Source organism: Triturus cristatus, chromosome 7 (genome assembly GCF_964204655.1).
Source record: "Triturus cristatus chromosome 7, aTriCri1.1, whole genome shotgun sequence".
NCBI classification, from domain to species: Eukaryota; Metazoa; Chordata; class Amphibia; order Caudata; family Salamandridae; genus Triturus; species Triturus cristatus.
Window position 1 is genome coordinate 1,204,056,303 of NC_140590.1, and position 15,975 is coordinate 1,204,072,277.

At 41.3% G+C, this 15,975-nt stretch overlaps 1 protein-coding gene across 1 annotated transcript in view; it reads right to left on the reverse strand.

Moving 5' to 3' along the window:
* LOC146811602 (extracellular calcium-sensing receptor-like) overlaps positions 1–15,975 on the reverse strand; it is a 724,241-nt gene that overhangs the window by 140,082 nt on the left and 568,184 nt on the right. The window contains exon 4 of the mRNA XM_085615081.1: positions 11,193–11,420. Coding sequence (XP_085471207.1) covers positions 11,193–11,420 — 228 coding nt within the window. The remainder of the gene's footprint in view (positions 1–11,192; positions 11,421–15,975) is intronic.

The following is a 15,975-nucleotide window of genomic DNA, read 5'->3' on the forward strand; positions in this document are numbered from 1 at the left end:
GGAGTACCGCAGTGCTGCACCCACACTACCCATTGCTTCCTTGTAAGCCCTGAGCTAAACGCGGGGCCATGGTCAGAATGTAATGTGCCAACTGCGTATGTCCCTATAAAGACTCGCAAATCTTTTATAACAGTTCGAGCATCAGCCGAGCGCTGAAGCCAAACCCACAGGAATCTAGAGCGTAAATCTATTGCCACCAAGATATGCTTGTAAAACCCATCAGATTGTAAGGGGCAGCAGTGGTCAAATAGACGCATGTGAGTGGTCTATTTGATATTAGTAATGGTGTTTGTGGTGGACTTTCTGCAGTGGAACCCTTCATCTGTTGACAGATGCCACACTTAAGTACAAACGCTTTCATTTGTGTTGTTAAACCCGGCCACTAATAGCGTTGTTTCTCTAAAGAAACTGTCACGGTAACTCCCGCATGTGCAGACCCTGACCTCATGTGCAGTTAGTATAAAACCCAATCGACGATCCATGTTTGTTATTACTCTGTCCCCCACTCTTGGAATCTGAGCATATGGAATGGTATTTGCATCTAAAATGTAGGAATTCTTGAGTGGAAACCCTTTCGGTAAGGCTGTGCTGTTTTTGTGTGATGCAATGACAGCTACCATTATCTGTCAGTCTATTCTCATTTTTAAACAAGTGATTGCAGCTACAGCAGCAGTTCGTACTGCCCCTTTTGTGGCTTCGTCAGCCAATGAATTCCCTTCAACGTGAACACCATCATGTTGATGACTTAGCGTGTGTTTCACATGAGCTCTTGATAGATAATGTTTTCAACCCAGCTACCTGTTCCCATAGCATTTTATGATTTATTGTGCAAACTTTAGAGTCTTTAAACCCATTCTGACCCCAGTAGTTAAGATATTCATTGTATGACTGGACACAGTAAAATGAATCGCACACAATCAGTGTAGGGAATTCTTGATCTATATTTATTAGTGCTAGTGACAGCGATTTTAATTCTGCCAGCTATGCAGTGCTATCTCCTGGAGACTGTGTCTTCATATTGCTACGATGGAACTTGTCTTCCTGCATATGACTCTTCACAATTGCACATGCAGCGCTGTATTGTTGTCTATTTCCTATGGCCGGCTGAGTAGATCTGTTAGTGTAAATAACATATTCATACTGATCTAGAGGCATTATTTCATTTGGGAGAGGATATTCTTGCTTGTATTGCAGGAATGCTTGTATTTGTAATCTACATCTGTTGCAGTGAGAGAATTTGCCCATTGTATCCATCTCAGTTGTAAAGCTTTAGCATTCGGAATGCTTGCCTTTGTGACAGCCTTTAAGGCTGGTACCGGACTTACGACACCCTGCTGGTCTCCAAGACACCAGCAGGGTTACAGAAGCTCTTAGATAGATTCCATTTGTTCTGTTCACTGAGAGGTCTGGCTATCAATACATCAAAGACTAAGCTTCTTTCCTTCAAATCACATAAATCACCCAGCGTACCCATTATGTCCGATGGAATCCTCCTAGAATATGTCAAATTATTTGACTATCTAGGAATCAGAATCTCCGACACCTTAAGCTCGAGACCCCATATTAATAAGATGCTGCTTAATTACAAAAGAACCACGGGAGTAATCGCAAAAGAACATCGCTCTTCGACGAGCAAGCCAATTACTCCCGCACTAGTGATCTACCAGGCTAAAGCAGTTGGCTCGGCCCTATATGGAGCCGAATTATGGGGTTATGACAATTTTGAAGAAATCACCTTGTCCGAGAACAAATTTCTGAGAGATTTAGTCTCAATGCCAAGGGGTACCCCTCTGAAACCACTTTTTAGTGATTTGGGCAGGCGCTCGTTCAAAGACATTGCAAGGCTACGTCCTTTGCAATTTTGGGCCCCTGAGCCAGTGCTCTTTCTCTCACTACAGCAGTCTGTACTTCTGTCAGAATTTATTCTATAGAAACAAAGCGCCTTTCTGTTTTTGTGTACAAGTATGATTTATATGCTATTGGTACAGAAATTCTTATCAAGCCCTGGCACACATATAAATAATATCACAAGTAAATAACTTATATTAGGGGAACAAGCATGGTAAATATGAGTAGTTTATGTTTTCTTGTTGAAACACCAGCCACACCAGCCAACACGTGTTTCGTCGCTCGGGTCAAGATACCTGCGTCTTCCTCAGGGCTTTGTATAAATAGCACAATCTTATTAGCCTTCTGACTGGTTGTAAGCCTAAATATGGCTGGGAAAAACAGTGGTTCACGAGAGGTTCTATCCCAGTATTATCAGCGGTACACGATTCAAAGTAAGCTTCGTACTTGAGTGAAGGCTGCGTATTTCGTCAGTCGAAGATGCGCTGTGTGTTGCAGCATCCATGTCGTAACAGACCCCGGCACCTCAGTATGTGCACCCCTGATAATACTCTAGGAAAGAACCTCTCATGAAACCACATAAGATTGTGCCATTTATACAAAACCCTGAGGAAGTCACGGGTATCTTGTCCCGAGCAACAAAACACGTGTTGGCTGGTGTGGCTGGTGTTTCAACAAGAAAACATGAAACTACTCATATTTACTATGCTTGTTCCCCTAATATAAGTTATTTACTTGTGATATTATTTATATGTGTGCCAGGGCTCGATAGGAATTTCTGTACAGATCTGTGGATCTGAAATGTGGGGTGTTGAATGATTACCTCTTCCCTGAGCACCTAATTCCAAAATTAAGTAACGAGATACATACCGATAATAGAGAGTGCCATTGCCACCCAGGGCACAGTCATGCCAATCAATATTTATGCTATTGGTACAGTTTCTCCTTCATTGAATGTTAGGTAAGTGTACCCAGATTGACCCGCTGTAACACGGATCACCAAATTTGTGTGTAGGTGTTTGGAAGCTATCATGTCAGCTTGCAGGAAACAAAGGATATCTGTGTGTTCCTGTGTCCAATGATGATCTGAAAAATCAGGTTTTATTAGATCGTAGGAAGGTCTTACTCCTTCTGTGTAATCCAAAATGTAAGATCTGCAAATATTTAGGAATCCCAATATGGATTGTATATTTTTCAAAGATTTAAGAGGTTGGAGAAGTGCACATTTTTCCAAAAAGTTAGCTGCCAGGTTTTTCCTTCATTTGAAAGCTCATATCCCAACAATCGGACATTGAGGTGGGCTATTTGTAGCCCTCAGAGGTGAACCCCAAAATGATTTGGCTCACCCTGGTCAAATGATCCATTAAATCATCATCCATCAGATAAATATCATCTACATAGGACAATGCCTCGTCATCCAAATTTCGAAGTAACTCTGTTACCCTAGCTGAGAACAACCCAGGGCTATTCTTATACCCTTGGGGGAGTCTCAAAATTTGTCAGTTAGAGCCTAACACTGAGAATGCTGTCAAATATCTGCTTTCAGGTGCTATATTTTGTCAGAAAAATACATTTGAGATATCTAGTGTGGTTTTGTATTGGTTCCGCACAATGTTATTCATCAATGCAGCACTTTGTGCATTCTGTACTGCAAATGTTTTTGTGCATGTGTTCAGATGTTTGTAGCCTAAAACTAGACGGTATGAATTATCATGTTTCATTACAGGAAACAAAGGATTATTCATTGAAGAGGTGCACGTTTCTATTACACCCTGATATTCAAGTTGATTTAAGATCTCTCTGACCTGTTTTTTTTGCTTCTTATTTTATTGGGTACTGTCTGTGGAGTTAGAGTAGTTTTTACTGGGATTACATGGTGAGGTAACTCCACATCCCACCCAACATGGTTGTGATATAGTGCTACTGCCCACTCCTGTGTATATGAATGCTTTAAGTATACTGGAACGAGGTCAGATGAAGCCAGTAAAATGACTGTTTCTCCCTTTGGGCACTCCATAACAATTTCAGGCGGCCAATCTTTTTTAGCCAGAAGTATGTCATATCCATAAGTCAGGTTATCTCAAAAGAAACCTTTAATTTTTCTAGGTTTGTCCCCCCACCCCCATTTTCGGTGTTATGTCATGTAACATATGTGGGACCCTTAGCCTTATATCAAGGGTTTCCACCGTGATGTGTTCATTCAACTCTGCTGTCACCAGAAATTCCATCAGGTTCTGGTGAGTTATTGTTACTTCTGCTGCGCTGTCTAGCATCGTCAGAGCCCATTCCCCATTGAGAAATTAAATCTTCAGAATTCTGTCCATGTCTAACTTTAAGACCTGCTTCTTTCTTCTTTTTAAATTGAGGTTTTGATCTTGATTTCACTACTTTTTGTGTGTGAGTATAGTCTGAAGTGTACTGCGTGTCTCTGGACTTTGAATGCTCTTCTTGTCGATGATCTGACAGTCCTTCCCTCTCAGACTTCTTCGGTGAACTCTGAGAGGAATGAGAGGAACGTGTATCAGTATCCTGATACCTGTCAGGTTTTTTAATGTTATCTCAATTCCTTTGGTTGGATCTCCTTTTGGCGGGCTCCTGTAAAGGAGACCCACTCCTTGATTGAGACCTATTTTGTCTATTCTTTTGTTTTTTATTGTTTTTATCCCATTTCTTCTTGGAAGAATCAGGTGCTTGCTTGGTGTTATCTATTTCAGGACCACCTAATTCGGCATAGGTGTCTTAAATAATTTTAGGTAATTCACGTTCCTGTTGTAAAGGAGTGAATTTCCTCAGGTGTTGGTGTATTGCCACTGCTGCTGCCTCCCCTTTTATGTTTGCTAATATATTTCATGCAATTTCATCCTTAAGTCCAGAGCAGTTTCTGCTCCATATTCATTTTGTATTTGTCCTAATACATCAGGTATTACTGCTATTAAAGGGATACCATGGGTTCTGGTATATATGGCAGCGAAAACTGTACCCCAAGAGGTACAGTCCTCTATCTGGGGAGCTATCCCCATTGGCAAGCAGATTGTTAACATTCTGTGTTTTTCTTGAGGGTTTGTGTGTGGAAACACTGCCTTTAACTGTGTTATGTTCTGAGCTATCCAGAATGGCATTTGCTCATGCTTAGGGGGCATTCTACCCAAAGTGTGTGTAGCATTTGTGGAGTAATTTTAGTTACAGATCCTTGAATTGGTCCTGCCTCTGTAGTCCTTTCTGGCTGAAGTGTGAGTATTCTCATCACAAATTGTGTCAATTTTCTGTAAAGTTTTATTATTTCTTTATGAAGTGGACGTAAGTCTGCTACTGGCATTGAGTGAATGACTGGATGTGGTGTGTAAGCTGCAAAGACTGTCTAAGTGTTCCATCTCTTCTGAGCGGACCGAGTCTTACTTTGTATTTTGTGTGTGGGAGGGCACCTTTAAATCAGTTTATATGCTCCTGGTAGGTAAGCAGAACTTTAATGTCCTCATATGGACAGTATTCATCTGGTGTTTCATCCTCAGTGTAAGAATGAAATGTATTTGTGCGTGCGTCTGCTGGTGGGAATTTAACGCATGAATAGAATACCTCTGTTCTGTATGACTTGTGTGCCTCAATCACAAAGGTTGCTGTCCCAACCCTAGCTGTGACTCCATAGTCTGCTAATTTTAAAGTAAGGGCAGTTCTGACATTTTCTGACATGTATATTTCATCTTCCTGTTCTTTCTTCCTTTTTGCAGCTGCACGTTGTGCTTGCGCAACGGCGTCTTCGCTAGCCATTTTTGGAAAAAGAAGATGTTTCAAGGAAACTGAGATAATATTTTATGCACAACAAGGACATGTTTTTTCCTTCAAGCTTGATAAACCTGTAGCCAATAAATAGGGTTTTGCCTACTCAGCTGTGGCAGATAGCTCCCTTCCCACTCTAGACGTCTCTGGGAAAATGTGAGTTGGGGTCTCTGAGAAGAGCACAACTGAACTACTCAGATTTGACTGTTAAATAAGTACCAAACCAACATTGGTGCACCATGTCGCGTAGTTCCTATAAACCTATGTAGGATCTGCATGTTTAGACAACATACACTGCGGGATTGGTGTCCAGACTGATTCCAGACACCCCCACCGAGTGTGTTAGCCTGTATATCAGCTAGCTCACAGTGCCACTATAAACCCCTCTTACCAAGGAGAGAATAGTTCTTGGCATCTATCGAACATGACAACCCTGTCTGCTCAGGAATCGTGGGAACAGTACAGTACTTTTCGCTCAGTCACTCGTGATCACATCATCTCAGAGAAAGACACAGAATAAACGGTGGGGACGTTTGCAATAGGTATTTATTGAACCAGCGTCATTCTAATGTAAAATAGGTGTGCTAAAACATCCATAAGACAGAAACAGATATAAATGATTGTAAGCACCAATAGAGTAAAAGGATGGTAGATTCCTACCGTAGTGCTAAAACAATGACTAGAGGCAAGTGTAAAAATACATGACAGTAATAATGCATACTCCTATGATGCTACCCTAACTAGATGTACCTAAGTGTACCTAGCATGTATGTAGGTATAGATCCAAGAATCCCCCTAGGATAAAGCAAACCCCATTACCTGAATTGAGAGACTGTGTGACCCCGTCTTGGTCTCAAGATGGATACCCCGCGAGGGGTGTCAGACCACTGCATGCTGGAGTGTCTGCGTGCAGGAACCTCAGCGTCTCGCGTCAGATTGTCAGCATGGAAGTCCTTTTCTCCTCTCTCTGTCTCAGCAGAGATATAGTGTTTATATACCCAAAGTGGTACCCTCAAGGGACAATTCTTGCTGTGTCATGTCGGACTAGGATGATGGAAGGAATGACCCTTATACATAGTTACTATGCAGGAGATGGTAGTCCTGCTGAGATTCCAAGAATCCTCAGGCATAATGAATGAGGCTAGTTTTCGGAGAAAACACTATGTCATTTAGGCATTACCGTAACTACATAAAAGGTCAGTACTAAGAACCATTATGTAGTGTAATGGCAGGGGAAATGTTGGTGAGTGGTGCATTCACTACCTGAGCCTCTATTGGGTGACTTGAATGAAACATAACAACAACAAGGAGTGCATGAAACAAATGAAAATATCCAATGAAATAGTAAATGTAGTTAAAGATTTCAGAAAATATGAATGTACATGCTGTATTAGAAACAACATTATTTCCAAGCCATCTCAGCTTAAAGAACAGAATACATGCTACAGAGGTGGTAGTAATAAACACTTAGGACCTTATTATGAGTTTGCGGTCCAATGGACCACCAAACCCATGGTGGTGGTGCTGCTATCACCACACCTCTGGTCAGACCACCCTATCACAAGTAGGGCGGTCAGACCACAGTGGGACCGCTGCTGCCACCAGGGATCCACAATCCTTGGCAGTCTTGAAGTAATCTGAGGCCTCTAACATGCTGGTGGTGCTGCTGCAGCATCACCAAGTATATTAGGAGTTTCTACACCACCACAGTCTCCATGGCGTTGAGCCTGCCATGAAAAGTGTGGTGGTAAGGAAACTAAGGAGGTGCCTACAGGCCCCCTGTTGCCTCTGCACCAGGGGATGCATGCAGGGGGCTCATGGTGTGCCCCCATGTATGCGTGCACCCCTAGCACCTGCAGGACATAGATGAGACAGTTCATGCCGTGCAGGAATTGTCTTGGATGCTCCCATTGTAGTGAATTTTTCATAGACACTGCAGTGGGACCACAAAAAGAACCAGAGACCAAAAAAGTTGTTATCTGGTGGGCGGTTCTTCATGGCTTTGGTGGTCTTGGTGCAGGTTGGAGGTGTGGCTGTTCTGCTCCAAGAACGTCTAAGTCATAATAAGGCCCTTAGTAACTGTTGAGCAAGGTATGCTTCATCTCGCAAGTGTGGAAATATGGTCACTTTGCACATGTATCTAGAGATTGTTGAAGCAAGAGAGTCAACATCATTGTTGAACACTGTGAAAAAGAAGAAATTAAACTGGTTTTCCAAATTCTTTAAAGTGACAATGTAGTAAAGCATTTGTGTTTATTATGTAGGAAGAGAGAAAAAGTTTCATTTTTTTGCTGATTCCAGGGAGTACAGCGAACAGTATAACAAGGATCTCCCCGTTCTTATCCCTTAAGGGTAGGGGCCCAGGCACCGAATTGTCTCCAATTGTCTCCAATATGGTTGAAAACATGGAACCTGCTGAAAGAATACGAAGAAACCAATCACATTACAAGGAAAAGTATGATCATATATATGGGGTGAGGAATGCCCAAACTGCTGTGAGAGATAAGGAAAAAGTATAAAATTCCCAAACATTCAAAAGGGAATGTCAGGTACTTTTTCCATTCCACATAAGATGCTTAGTGTGGGCCACAATGTGATTATCTTACAAAGGGGCATATTTACAATAAAGTGGCGTGTTGCTAAGCCAAGAAGGCTAACAACACGCTTTGTCACTTTAGAAACGCAGGGCTTCCCCCCTGTGCTGGCACCAAATTTAGCTGCCCAGCACCAATGCAGGCACCCTTGCACCATAGTGTTGAGGGAAAGATTGTTTATGTGCAGGGCGTTCCCCCTTCCTGCACATAAACAAACTTTAAATGCTGTTTTGTACCTTCTATGGGCCCGATTCACAAAACTAACTTAAGACAAAATCCTAAACTTACTACCATTTTGGTATTCACAGAAGGCACTTACTCATTTTGGTATTCACAGAAGGCACTTACTCATTTGGGCATTCAAAGAAGGCACTTACTCATTGAGTTAAGTTTAGGATTTTGTCTCAAGTTAGTTTTGTGAATCTGGCCCTATGTGTGTAGCTTAATGCAGCACACATAGAAGTTGCAATACTACATTTTTTTAAATGATTGTTTAAGTGCAGGTAGAGGGAGCTTCCTGCACATAAACAATCATGGGTGTTTTACGGTTTCTATGCGTGCTGCACAATGCAGCACACATGGAAACAGCAAAAATTAGGCGAAATACAGCATTTCTCCTTGTTTCGTCTATTTGAGACCAGGTTTTCTCTGGTCTTAATTTTGGTGCTGCCTCCTATTTACACTGCTCTTGCAAATAGTGGGCAGCGTCAATATCGATCGGTGTTGCGGTAGAACCCCAACCACTTTCACGCTAATTGTAGCTTGAAAGGGGGCCTTTTTTATAAGGCAGCGGTAAGCTATGTTAAGTGGCTTAACGGTGCCTTTTAAATATGGTGAAGCTCCTATTGCCACCAAAACCTCACTAAAAGTGACGTTGTGGTGGCGATAGGGGCTTGTGAATATGCCCCAAAATGTTCCTGACATGGAGGTTAAGTTTTTCATGACAAAGGTCTAGTGCAGTCCGATTCATTTGAAAGAATAAGAGAACCAAATTGCCTTTTTATGCTAATGTTCAGGAATCAGAGCTCTTTACATGAGTACCAGATTCATTTCAGATGGACACATTCATTTTTGTTAGGCATGGGGAGATTAAGTGATTTTCCCAGAATCACAGGATGTTGAGCGTCCCTGCCGAGACTCGAACCCTCTTACCCTGCTTTTGAGGTCGACAGATCAAGCCATGAGGCTACATCCTCATTTCCTTAAAGACAAAATATAAAACCTTAGACCTCGTATATGCTTTTTTGCTTAGTTTATTTTTCACCCATTCTTTCCTTCTCATAACAATGTACTCTGCCACCACTGCTTTTAGTGACCAAACTAGGACTTGGACAGTAATGGAGCAGACGCAAACTTGTTGTGCCTCTCAAATTGACAGAACAGGTTCTGGGCCTTGATTTTACCATGGACATACAGACCTCGGTGCGCATACTAGATAAGCTTAATAGCTGGGCTAACAAACGCTCAGGCTAACAGTTTCGCAGGCAGTTGGGTCCCTCACAGCATGTGTAGTGTCCTGTATACCACGCAGGGGGCATTCCATCCCAACAATAATCCATGACAGTAGCTGATGCTCTCAATGGATTCATCAAAGAAAATGTTCCAGTCAACTTTTACAGTTGTGAAAGAACAGTAGATATGTTAGGGTTTTTTTCAGTAGTAAGGAATATGGCACTTTAAAGGTATTGTTTCTCTGATGTTTTTTTCTCTGTTATCTGATGAGACCTAATTCTATCTTTGGGGTACCAGAATATCTATGATAGATTGAAAGGGGCTCAGAAATATGAGGCACACATTCGATGTGAAAAGATCCAGGATATGAATGTGTGATTTGCGTTTGCCTATCCCCAATTGTAAGGTGCACATTGTATTCTGTGACAGAGGAAATGTTTAACACCTGTCTCAGGTGATGTGTTGTTAGGTTGTTGCTCAGTCCACCTCTTCAATGCTGTTACATGAGGTTTTTGAGTCGTTATATAAAAGGGATGAGATGGTACTGTCTTTGGCCACACATGGTGAATATGCCAATAGGTAGGTAATGGTGAATTTAAACAAAACTGTGGCAGTGAAAACCATGTAATACTTTTAGAGATATACTGTGTTAACAATATATTTACACATTTCACTCTCACTTCATGATGTAAAATATGCCATATTGACCATGAGTGTAATTGTTTATTCTCAGCATTGAAATGTAGTTTCACAGTGCCCGAAATTAATGGTGATTTAGAGCAGTTGTTCTTAACCTGGGATATGCAGAACCCCGCTGGGCCACAATGGCTACTCTGGCAGTCCATGATTGTTGAGAAGGTGAAATATCATTAGCAGATTAATAAAGTATATAAACGGAAAGTTTTAGAACACTCTACAAAGGCGAGGACAAATTGGGGCCTTGAAAATGAAGGGGCTGATTAAGATAATCCTCGACAGTTTGCTCTGACATAAAAGTGAAAGCTACCTTGTCCTTCCTAGTACAAGTGCATTATATCCTATGGCACTTGTTATAAGGCGAACAGGATATCCGTCCCATTTGTGATGGAGTACCAATCTGCCAACCTCTAAATCAGGCCTTGAAGGGCTATCCTTTGCTTGAATCGTGGAAGCAGTGCAAGTACATCAGAATCTAGAATAGATGGTTGGTAGCATCAACTTAAGAACTGGTTTCTGCTGACAAAATGAGAACATGCACTTGGAGGAAAAAAGGCAAAGAGTCCAGTGTCTAGTAATTAGATTTGTCGTTTAGAAACAGAACCACATTTTAAAAAGCTCCAAACTTCCCATCAAATTTTAAATCTGGAATTTTATATGTATATTGTTTGAGAATGAATCAATAGGTTTTCCCTGTATTTCTTCTCTATTGCATTTTCTGGCATCCCTGACTTTCATTAGTGATTAGGTGGTGATCCACAGAGGTCAAAATGATAAGAACCACTGACATAGAGCGAAAACTCATTTTGGAAGCTCGTGTTCACTTACCTTATTAGCCGCTCCACCCCATTCAATGGCACTGCTGTTGATGATGAGTGTTTGACCTATTGGCAGTTTAGCATCATAGGTGCCCAGTTTCAGAAACCTACTTGTGTCCTCCGAGGTCCTCTGCCATTGAATAAAATCAAGCATTATTGTAGAATCTCCATTTTTATTAAAATATATCTCTTCGCCGACTGCATTTCTTGCCCGGACATTCTTCAGGTAGTACAGAAGCTGAAAAGGAAAGGGTTTCCTTACTGTAAGTTAAGAATCACTGAGAGATTGTTCTGATTTACTTTCTTTAATCAAAGGTAGCAGCAAGAAAAACATCTTTAAAAACTGAACTTCTACAGAAACTGTGCATGAATGAGCAACAAGTACCGATCAACCCTATCTTTAACTTTATACGTGAATTCCTGGAAATACTTATCTCCCACTCTATGGGCTACTGGCAAATCACAGTAAGTCACAGTAGTTGTCATTCTTATTAAGAATTTTGGCATTTATGTGATTCTGTTTTGGTTGAGAAGCAGTACATAGTCGTATCCTGCCTCAAAGTATGCTGGCAATGTCATTAACCTGCCCAAAAAGCTGGTGAGACAAAGAAGAGTCTGCCAGTGGCAGCTGCTAGCATAGAACATTGATGGGCAGCATGGTGGACAATAATAAACATTTAAAAAAAAGAAAAGAAAACGTGTCTGCCACCCACCGCCTCTCCACCTCTCTGCCTCGCCGCCTCGTTTCTCTTCAGCTACTAATGCACAGGGTCCCAGACTTCCCTGTGCCAGTCCAGATGCTGCTCTCATGCTGGTATCACCCAGCATGAGGGAGGCACTAGGATTGATAGGATTGGGCTGGTTCTATGCTCTAAAAAGGACTGGGAGCCTGCACCTGCGGTCCCCCCATGCAACAGCCTAGAGACATCCAAGTGTGCATGTCAGTTTGGCCGTCCTAAGACAGCTGGCCAAACCGACATGAGCATTTGCAGTGCTCTGTGTCCACCACTCCTGCTGCTGCTGTCAGAGGATGGCCCACCCTCAACACTCGGCTCTGTCATGTGAAATGAAATGATAATAAAGCAAGTTTATTAATTCCTTCTATAATCATTTTATTTTACATGTTTTCATTTGCTGGCTCCAGCAGGCGGGCAACACTCCTCTGCCATAATGGAGGAGCCGCCACTGGCGTCTGGGCAACTTTGTTGATATTCTAAGTAGGACGCTGTCCTCTCACAGGGATAGTGAGACAAAGAGAAAGTACCCAGGGTGACACCGGTTATAAATCCATCAGGGTCACATAGGGGTTGTTGGAGCACAGAAGGGCAAAGGCAATAGAGAACGAGCTCAGTGGGCAGTGGAGATAGCAAGTAAGTGCTTGAACACCAAGGTGTTCTACTCAAATTAAGAGTCATACTGAGTACCTTTGCTATTGGAGGTCTGCTTTTGTCAGGAATGACATTTAGTTTACTTGCATTCAAAGGCACTGCATGTTGGTTTCATTGATGACTTGCTAGTGTTGGTAAAAACAAAGTACAATTTGCACTAAGTAATAGGTCTCTCTGTCTCTGTGCATGTTTCACTCTATAATAGCTGGTTAACAAGAGGAATCAGGAGACAAAAGTAAATATGAGTAACGAGTCATCAGTGATGTCACTGACCATGTCATGAATGATGTAATAAGTGACATCATCATCAGTGCATTGCGGGCGCGCTAGTTATAGTTAGCAGAACTAACTATAATGGAGGAATTTCTATGGGTTTGTACGAGTGAAATGTCCAGCTAACTATAACTCCCCTGAAACCTATGTTTTTTTCTGTGAATTTCTAAGGTTTTTTAAATGCTAATTTCTAACTATAACGTTTCTGAAACCTATGGTTTTTTCAGTGAATTTCAAAGCTTTTTTAAATGCTAATTTCTAACTATAACGTCTCTGAAACCTATGTTTTTTTCAGTGAATATATATACATATATATCTCCACAAAGAATCCAGTGATAGATGTTCTTTTGGCAAGAAAAACACCAGAGCCGTGGCCTCAACGTTTATTGCAACACTAGGTCCCGACGCGTTTCGGAGTTGCGTCACTCCTTTCTCACGGGCAAGGTTCAGTGCCTTTTCACTTTCTTTTAAAGAAACAAGTGCTCATCATTACGTGAATGGTAATAGACACGAAAAGCTACTTATGCTGGTCGACTTCAAGGCTGTCAACAAAGTTAAAATATATACACAGAAATTGCAGGAAATGCATATAACATCCAATAGTATAAATTATACAGTTTTGTGGAGTGAAACAATATCGACAATGTTCTAAATACGCCAGCATACAATATGTATGGTGCATTGTTAACACATATTTATCCACATTTTTTCTCCTCTCTTGCGAGCAACACAGGTTATTTACACCGAGTTACACCAAGTGATGCAGTTGGAGGGATATGCAGTACTAGTAATCCTGTCTAGTACTGTCTCTTCGTTATTTAGGACATTGTTTGATTCAAAACAATACAGCCCTAGGGCATATGTTTCTCCATGATAATACAATTGAAAACTCGGTAAAAAAAAATCTGACTGCCATCCTATGGCTAATTCTTTGTAAAGTTACTTGCATTTGGAGTGTAATAAGACCTGCTCAAGTGAGCCAAACGTTCCCTGCACCACAAAGTGACAAATAATTCATTGGCTGATGTGTCGATAAATAATAAAACTCCTCTGCTTTCCCTATTGATATCTGCAATAGACCAAACAAAGATACTTATATTAAAACGATAACAAAGAGCACAAAATTAATATTCTAAATAAACAATAAACCTTAAAAAACATCAAGCATGAACATGAGAACAGCTGCAACCTCAATACCTAACCTAGATGAAAGGACATTTCTTCATCAAGATTCAGACCCATAGGGGACAGAGTATTGTATTTAACAATCATTTTGGACTCAAGTCTCCTTAATCCAACAATCCTATTCCCACCTCTTACTCTTGGGGGTATACAATCAAGTACACAGAATTTAAGCAGATTAGCATTTTGGTTATGACATACACTGAAATAATGGGCAACCGGGTATTGTTTGTCATTTTTCTTTATGGCCCGAAGATGTTCAAGTACCCTCTTTTTGCCTTTGTGAATCGTGCTCCCTATGGAAAACTTGTCCCAGGGACATTTCAATGCATAAACAGCAAACTCAGTGTTGCAAGATAAATGTTTTCTGATGATGTATGGGGGTTTGTTTTTGCAAAGTTTTATGGATTTACAGCTGGTACTCAATTTGCATGCCTTACACTGATTACAAGTGAAAAAGGTCTGAATATCAGAGCCTTTTTTATTTGGTTCACTAGACTTTTACTGAGTGAATCACGTAAGGATTTCGGTTTTCTGAATGTAAGAGAAGGATATTCTCCTACATGTTCTCTCAGATCATCATCACACGGCCCTCCCGCAGCCCCGGGACCGCTGCCTCCCCGGGGCTTGTTTTGGGAATATTGGGGGGCCTATGAGGCCCCCCAAGCCCCAGGGATCGCCACCCCCAGGGCTTTAATTAAATATGCAGGGGGGCCTCGCTCCCTGAAGCCCCGGGGAAAACCACCTCTCCAGGGCTTTGAAAATAGAGGAGTCCTGTTGGAGTCATTGATGGTCCTGGGGACTGCCACCACCCCAGGGCCGGCTCCTGGAATGTCCCAGGGAGCCCATTGTTGTTTGCTATGACAGGGCTCTCAGCGTGGGGTCCTTATGTGAACACGAAGGATGCGTGGCTCTCAGCGCGGCCCCCTAGTGTGAACGCGCTGGGTGCGCAGTTCTCAGTGCGACCCCCTAAATATATTTAAAAATAATATAGGTTTATTATAAGTACAAAGATGTTATTTTTATGTCTATCTTAGATAATATCTTGCCCTAATATGTATTTTAAAGACACATACATATTATTTTGGAACATAAAATGTTTTTGCGGGAGTTACCCACCCGGCGCACCCCAGCACGTATATGACATCACGCAGGACCTGCCACCACTCAAGCATCTTGTACCATAATGCGCATGTGTCACAAATGCGCGGGAGCAGGAGTTGTGGACTGGTCGCATACGAATCGCGCCCATCGCGTAATATTAAATTTATATGATGTAACTGAAAAACACGCAACCGTCGCACACCGAATGCGGATCCTTCACAACTTTTCTAAAATAGCGGCTAGAATCTGTGCACCCACTGTGATGTGTACGCTTTGAGTGCGCGACTCCGAAATTTTTTGGGAAAAAACATTTTTTTGAAAGAAAATAATATAAATATATTAAAAATAATATTTTTTTTTTTTTGTGCAAATTTCAGAAAAATATATGTTATTTAATGAATAAAATATTCATAAATGAACAGTTAAAAAACTGTAGAAAATCAGTACACAAAAATAGGTATAACTACAATCACAATTAAAAATTAGCATTTAAAAAACCTTTGAAATTTACTGAAAGAAACCAGAGGTTTCAGAGACGTTATAGATAGAAATTAGCATTTAAAAAATCTCTGAAATTCACTGAAAAAGCCATAGGTTTCAGAGACGTTATAGTTAGAATTTAGCATTTAAAAAAACCTTAGAAATTCACAGAAAAAACCATAGGTTTCAGGGGTGTTATAAATTCCTCCATTATAGTTAGTTCTGCTAACTATAACTCGCGCTCCCGCAATGCACTGCTGATGATGCCACATATTACATCATTCATGACATGGTCAGTGACATCACTGATGACATCACTGATGACATCTCAAATGACATCACTAACTGTATGGGTGGATGAATGTG